This window comes from Poecilia latipinna, unplaced genomic scaffold, assembly GCF_001443285.1.
Source record: "Poecilia latipinna isolate Pla-1442-1.1 unplaced genomic scaffold, P_latipinna-1.0 Scaffold3145, whole genome shotgun sequence".
NCBI lineage: Eukaryota > Metazoa > Chordata > Actinopteri > Cyprinodontiformes > Poeciliidae > Poecilia > Poecilia latipinna.
In genome coordinates this window covers 25,746-33,777 of record NW_015115761.1, presented here as the reverse complement: position 1 = coordinate 33,777, position 8,032 = coordinate 25,746, and the positions used below count along the sequence as shown (strand labels likewise).

At 40.7% G+C, this 8,032-nt stretch overlaps 1 protein-coding gene across 1 annotated transcript in view; it reads right to left on the bottom strand.

Annotated features, from left to right (window-relative positions):
- Nucleotides 1-8,032, bottom strand: part of LOC106940255 (leucine-rich repeat-containing protein 16B-like) — a gene marked incomplete at its 5' end in the record, with an annotated part of 50,891 nt that overhangs the window by 20,794 nt on the left and 22,065 nt on the right. The window contains 3 exons of the mRNA XM_015022944.1: nt 55-227; nt 1,937-1,991; nt 2,116-2,212. Coding sequence (XP_014878430.1) covers nt 55-227; nt 1,937-1,991; nt 2,116-2,212 — 325 coding nt within the window. The remainder of the gene's footprint in view (nt 1-54; nt 228-1,936; nt 1,992-2,115; nt 2,213-8,032) is intronic.

Below are 8,032 nucleotides of genomic sequence, written 5' to 3'. Positions count from 1 at the left end.
ATATATATATATATATATATATATATATATATATATATATAATCAGGTGCATACCTGAGTGTTGTATTGATCTGCAGAGCCTTGCTCAGCATCTTGGCCCCGGAGTCCTCCAGCAGGTTGCCGCTCAGGTCCACCTTCCGGAGGCAGGCGTTGGAGCCCAGGGCGTTGACCAGCACTGTTCCCCGGTGGCGAAGCCTCGAGTCGGCCAGAGAGAGAGACTGCAGGGCCTGCCAGATTCAACGGGGGAAAAAAATGGGACAAATCTAGTAAAGGGTTAAGGATCTTTAGATGACAACTCTGGGAGAACGGTGCTGCTGGATTGGCTGCTTTGTGAACGCCAGCCGATGTGAGTCAAGTAGCATTGCACCTTGGTATTTCGAGTTCCCAAGCTGTGTTTTTTTCTTACAAATACTTCGATATCCTCTATGGAAAAAGAAAAAAAAAAGAAAAAAGAAAATCTGAATAGGCATTTCCATGAATATTGTCCCCCAAATAGGCAGGAAATCACAAACTAAAGAGAAACAAAAAATCCTTCAGCAGATTCTGGTTTTAGATCCAAATGAATTAATATTCATATCTTTTAATAACTTCTCCAACTTTGACAAAAACTTCTGTGCCACAGAGGGAAAATTAGTCCCCTAGCAGGATCCTGCACCATTCGTTAGCATGCTAACAACTGAGAACCACATCTTTCAGTGAGAGAGACGTCTTGTGAATGGAAGAGACATGAAATGCCCCTTACCCTGTGAACAAGTCCTAGTCTAAGTTCAGCTTACGCCTTCTATTTTTCCATAAGCAGAACAAGAAGACAGTTTATGAACTCATTAAATGCTATTTCTTCATTAGCAGTTTCTATTCTCACCTTTACGTTTTATGGCAAATTCCTTATACTCGTATACTTCATTATTAAAACAAGATAAAGAGTTTCTACACCTGATAGTCCAGAAGACATGATTGGGTTCGACTGTGGACCAAAACTGCAACATTTGTTACATTTTGTCAAACAAACAAAACCCTTTAAAAAACCTATTTCCCTTTTTCCTTTCGCCTACGGTGGAGTAACACCAAGAACCACTGAAGTCAACAACACGGAAACCTTCAAAGGCAAAACAGCGTCAGATTTCAGAGGTTGTAGGATTTCTCTTTGGTAAAAGACCATGAGTCATTTCTCCTGCTAGCACAAGACTCACATGTCTGTTTTGCTTGTATTTACCCAAAATGCCTTGTGCTGTAGCACGCTTCCTGCTTATGGAAACCACAGAGAGAGACCTCGGTTTTTGGGCGGACCAGAGTTCGATTGTGCATTCTCGCCTCCAAAACGGACCGAACTAGACTTTGATTAAAACACAACTGATGTGGATCCACACTGAGACTCGACGTTCGACACTTTTAAAGTTTGTCATTATCGCCTCGGCGTGTAAAAAGGGACATGCTGCCATGCGGCAAACTAGTTCAACCACGCAATCCCTTTAAATGTGCTCATTTACACTGATAGGCGCAAGAGTTCACGCGCACACGCTTTCGTTTTCACTGTGTGAAAGAGCGCTGTTGTGAGCTGCCGTCGCCATCAACAGCGGTAAATAATTGAGTAAGCGAGTTGTCATGCTGGATTTGCAGAGCTGAGAAAAACAGAGAGCCTCTGGAGTCTCCCGGATAGACTGAGACCAAACGAACCATTCATCAGGCCCGCAGACAACATGACTTGCGAGGATGTTTGCACCTTGTGTGTGTGGCAGGTGGAGGATTGAGCTTAAACAGGCATAAACGAGGACAAGGATTCAGCTCGGTGACAAGTGTGTGTCTCTGGGCGTGCGAAGCACACGCGTGCGTGCGGCGACAAATTTGTGAGGCATGTGTAGGCGTGCATCTGTGCATAACACCACAGAGAATATCTGCATGCGTGCATGTGTACAATATGTTACATAATCGAACTCACACACTCTTCTTCTTGCACCAAATGAACTAGTTTCTGCAGGATTTCATCCAGCACCCTGAGGAGGCATAAATGGGAGGGAAGGGGAAGGAGAAAGAAAAAAGAAAAAACATTCATCATCTGCATCAACTTCACCACCATCTGTGCCGCCGCTCCCCCATACCCCCCACTGCGGTCCGTACCTGCCCTTGATGTTGAAGTTTTTCCCCAACATCACGTGTTTGAGGGAGGGGTGCCGGGAGAACGCCGGGATGACAGCCAACAAGTCGGCATCCAAACCTGAACCAAAACAGAGAAGCGCATCGAGTCAAAAAGCCAGCAGGACTAAGCTCTGTGGAGTCGTTCTGAGATCCCGCTTCAGAGAAGATCTTTAATCACCGCCATGCAAGTGCCAATAAAGCATGAGAACAGGTGTTCAACTTTAAGCGTTTTAGTTCTGGAAAGGAAAATAATAGCATATTCAGAGAACAAAAGTGGGTTTTGCCATGAGCTACAGTGCCGTAAATAAGTATGGAAATTTCTTGTTTTAGCGTTAAACAAATATAACCAGAGTTATATATATATATATATATCATGTTCAAAAACACCTGGAGTGTTGTTTTGATTCTTTCACACATTCAATTCTTCCATCTCCCATGGCAACCATTCAGCTGTACAAAACGCCCATTTGGACCAAGGACCACAGATCCTCCTCGCAACCGCAGTTTCCGAGCTCCTTCAGACTAGCCAGCAGCAATTAGCAAACACCTGGTGGAGCTGTGCATCTGCTCAGCTCATTATACGAGCTACTTCGCAGTGAAACGCTGGTAAAAATGTTGTTAAAGGGTTTAAAAGAGGAGCAATGTTGTGACGGCTTCCTGAAGGCGGATTGTCAGAAAGAGCATGAGTTTTTAGAAACAGAGGCCGTATTTTAAGGCATTAAATCAGGAGCCATGTTTGATATATGCATCATTTTTATAAAAACTGAAGGTAACTTGATTACATTATCAAAATATCTCTTAAATCGAACACATCCAACAACATGAAGTTACTGTAGGTCTCAAAAAGCAACACCTCATAAATCGATCTAAAGAAAAAAGTGGTGAACCTTCCAATCAAACTTACTACAAAGGTGCATCAGTCACTCAATCAGATCATTGCAAAAGATCTCAGAGCAACATGTAAAGTTCTGCAGCTCTCACCTGCCTCAATTAAGGTCAGAGTTCATGATTCAACAATAAGAGTAAAAATAGTATCCATGAGGAAGTTAAAGTAAAAATCTCAGCTGAGCAAAAGTGAACATAGAAGCTTCTCGTAGCTTTGCCAAAAACATCTCGGCGAGCCTGAAGATTTTTGGAAAAAAGTTTCTGTGGACTCATGAAACAGAAGTGGAACGCCTTGGATTCTGTGTGATTTGTTAATTTCATGACGCAGATAAAAGTATTTCTGAAACACATTGTCATACTTACAGTCAAATGTGGTGGTTTATCAGTCAATCAATCAATCGAGACTTTTTATTCCGATGCCGTTTAGTCGGAGATCTGATGGCTTTTTGTCTATGCACAGGAGAAAACTCAAAAAGACTCGTCATTGCAAATTATTGATGACTGTTCACCCCATCAAGTGTGAAAAGAACAGCAATTATGTTTAGTGGGCAATTATCACTTACACAAAGAGTTCTTAGTAAATATAATAATTTGAAAACTACTTTTGATAATCACTCAGATTGTCTCAGATATTTAAAAAAAATTTTGCGGTCTGAATCGTTTAAGTGTGACAAGTAAATTAAAAGCTGAGAAAAATGAGGAAATACGTCCTCAAATCGCAGTAGGTGTTGTGTGTGAACTTGTTTGTTTTTAATAAGTATGAACGGCTCAGAGAGGCAGTTTTTTTCTTCATTGTGAAAATGTCCAATTTTTGAAGAGAGAGAGACATTTTCACAATCCGCAAAAATTCCAAAATATTCCCGACTGTACGCCGACACACACCTACTCACCCTTTTTTGTAAAATGAGGGAGAAAAAGAGAAAGCAGTAACCATGGTAAAATGTGACTCCATCCAAGACTGAAAATGCTTCATTCAGAGAGCAAAAAAGATTATATATATATATATATGAAGGCAGAAAACAGCTCAGATGATTAAGCGGGAAAAGGCGCAAAACTTATTTTGTCCACAGGTTATTGAAAAGACTAGTTTGATGTTACCGATTCTACGAAAACAACTCAAGGATTTATGCATGTTTTGTCTTATGTGCTTTGTTGTAAAAGGTTTGCAGAAGAAGTCAAACGTATTTGCTGTAGCTGTTGCAACATCAAAGAATCTAGTCTGGTCTCGGCATGCAGTAGCTTCAAGGTGAATGGGAGTTCTTTCGAGTTTCATGAAATTCCAGCTATCCGGACATGAAATACTTGGAAACCCGCTGTGCATTACAAGGATAAAATGTTGAAAAATCAAAGTGCACTGAAAAACTGGAGATTTGTGGTTTTCTGTTACACACACCTGACACTACCCTGCACGACTGTTACAGGCACAAATATTACAGCGATCTGTTAACATTTAGTCTGAGAGACTAAAAGAAACAGTACACAGTCGAAGAGAAGTGGGACGAAAATATTCACCCCTTTAGATGTTTTACTCTTTTTCATGCTTTTATGAATCAATCAGGAGCGACAAAAATAGGCCTTGTTGACAAAATATTTACACCCCCCCAAAAAAAAATAAAAATAAAAAAATCTCCTCAATGTCAATGTAAAAACTGATTTCCAGGAAATAATGACAATTAAAAAATGTAATTATTTTCCTTCTTTCATGCATCTGTGAGAAATCCTTTAATCTCTCGTGGCAACCAGTCAGCTGCGCAAACAAAGCGCTGCCTTCGAGATGTAGCTGCGGTCTCCAAGCTTCTGTCTCACAGCCCTTCCCCACGGCTTCTCCATTCAGCTCCTTCAGACTAGCCAGCAGCAATTAGCAAACACCTGATGGAGCTGCTCGTCTCCGGAGCTCATTAAACGAGTTACTCCTCAGTGCAACACTGGTAAAAACGTCGCTAAAAGGTTATCAACATCAGAAGGACGATGTTGAGATGAGCGTCAAAAAGAGAGCAAGAGCTCCTTAAAGAGACAGAGGCCCAATTTCAAGGCATTACATCAGGAAGAAAAATTTCTTTTAAGACATGTTTGATTTATACAGTATTTTGTATAACAGCTGAAGATAACAGTTAAGTGATTGAACTATAAATTGGCACTATGTGGTTGGAAAACGCATAATACTGCCTCTTTAAGGTTGGAACAAGACAACGTATATTAGTTCAATCTTCCACCATCTATAACAAGGGTGCCCAAAGTCGGTCCTCGAGGGCCGGCATCCGGCACGTTTTAGTTCTCTCCCTGGTGGTAGTAACAACTTTTCAGCTTGTCAATGTTCCTCTTAGGCCTTCTAACGAGCCATCATTTGATCCAGGTGCGTTAAAATCGGGAAGGGAACTAAACCATGCAGGATGCCGGACCTCGAGGACCGACTTTGGGCACCCCTGATCTATACCCACCGTCAGCAGTCCGCATCAACACTTTCATATAAACATTAATGATTTGTACACAAACTGAAGCATTCACCCCTCAAATTTAAACAGGTGATATATGATGTATTTCCATTCGAAGCCTCTTCTTGTACGACTGAAAACCACCTCGGCTGTAAACAGCGCAAATGCGCTGCGGGGGTGTGCCAACAGATTGAAGTTTCTCACCGTTATCAGAGACGTCTAAAGTCCCCACACACGAAACGCGAGGGAAGAGCTCCTGGATCACGGCGGCACCCGCCGACCTCAGCTGTGGGGAGAAACAAAAAGTGGAGCGGAGCATGATGGGAGGCTTAACTGAGAAAGATCACGAGTGGATTCATGCAAGCAGAAGAGGGCTGGCGGACGATACCTCACAGCCGCTGATGTCCAGGTGAAGGTCGGAGATGTGAGGGTTGTTGGACAAACCCAGGAAGAGAGCTCTGAAAGAAAACACGAGAAAAAAGAAAAGGGTGAAAAAACAGAGACGAAAATAACAATGGCGGAAAATGTGTGCGGAAGAGGTGAGAACGCTGATAAGAAATGAAGAGAACATGTCATTAAGAAAAGAGAAAACTGCAAAAAAAAAAAAAAATTTAAAGAATAAAGATTCCTCCTCAACATAAATCCAATCTTGAATCTCCTCCCTCCGAGAATCTGAATGGGATCAGCACCCTGGTGCATCTTGTTGCATATTTTGCCGTGCACACCTAAACGTTTTAGAGCCTTCTTAAAAGATTAGAGAAAAGTAGCTTAGAAAGAAGTGTTGCTTCAAAAAGCTTTCAATATTTATTAAGGCCAAGCAGCCAGTTGTAATGGGACATAAAAAATTATGCAAACGCACAAACTCAGCTGGATGCGTCAGCACAGCAGGAGCATGCAGGAAATTTATCTTCCTGTGAAAAAAAAAAAGAAAAGTAAGAATGATGCACCAGAAGGAGGTAAGCAGTAAAAAAAGTCTGTTCCATTTTGGCTGGCATCCATCATGCAGCATGCAGCTCTCTGTTTGCTGCCAATTTTGCTTTGTTTTTTCTGTTATTGATTGTGGGTTTTTTTTATTTTTGTTGTTGTTTTTTGGCTCTTGCTTGTTAACACCAGGCTTGTGCACCTTACAGGGGCAACTGGAAATTCACTGCGCTCCCTTTATCCCTGTTGGAGAAATTCTCTCTGTTTTTGGCCACTGTGGTTTCAATAGCAGATCTCCTGAAGCTGCCGAGAACAGAGTCCAGTCGGCGCAGGAAGCTTCGGTCCGGACCGTCTGATTGAAGTCCAGTCCACATGAACGTGTCAGTCGACTGGATCTACTGTAGAAGAAAACGTTGGAAGACTAATGCACAGATGGCGAGGGTGCAAACAACCCTCTGCACGCATGTGCTATTTTAGTCTGCAAACCTAAAACAATATGCAAAGAAAAAAAAATCATCCACAGAAAGGAATGAAGATTAGTTTCAATGGTATAAAAATCTGAAGGCAGTCGACAGTCGATCTTTTAGGTCTCTATAAAGGCTCCCTCAGTCTAAATAATGCAGATATGAATACAAATTGAGAAAAAAAAATCCAGAGATGTGGAAGAGTATTTGCTCACTTTGGTTTGTGTCGTTTTTACTTTTTGGACACTTAAATCACACCTAATTTATTACCAAACAAAGACAATTTAATAACCAAATGAGAACTTAGAAAGAAAAAAAAAAGCTATCCAAACCAATAACGCCCTTTATTAAACCAAGTTATTAACCACATTTTTTGGCTCAGTTTTACTCCAAGGCGTCACTTCGAAAGTTTGACAACATGAAATAGGCTACCAAAAGTCTCAAAAAGCAAGAAGTCCTGATGTGAAAGAAAGGCATGCACAGACATAAAAATAAAAAAGATCATAAATAAATGTTTTATGAAGAAAACAATTCCTAATTCAGAGAAATAAAAAAAAAAAGTCTACTTATGGAGAAGTAAAAGAGAAAATCAAAAAGACATCAAATTGATTACATACGTAAAGAAAAATCCAAAATTACAAAAGTAAATGAGTAAATAAAAGCTCAATACCTAACGTGAAACATTAAAGCAGAGATTAAAATTTCTGACATTCTAACACACTAATTATTACCTAAATTAATCGTTTTTATGACTGCCGCCATCACCACTGCTACTTTTGTATTTGAGTTCTCACTCCGGCTTTAGACGTCGTCAATGTTCTCCTCAAGGCTTTTCACCAACAGTGCCTTCCAGCATCGTAGGTGGGTATATTTTTAGCAGGAGCGGCTCCGTGCAATGACAACAAACATGTTCTGACATTTCTACCAACCTTGACTGACAAACAGGTGGATCTGTCAAGACTGCTGAGGGATTTATTCAAGATGAGAGTGATGGATTCAATTAGATTTAGTTGTTTAGTTGCTAGGAGAGCTAATTCAGACTCTTCTTTTGAGGCTAATAGCATGTTGTAGTCTTTTTTTGTTCTTGTTTTTCTTTGTTTGTTTGCTTGACAATTTTGATTTTCTTTCCCAAGATGATGTCACCCATGAACTCATCTGATCAAATAACACTTTAATTCAAAAGTAGCGAGTCATGTT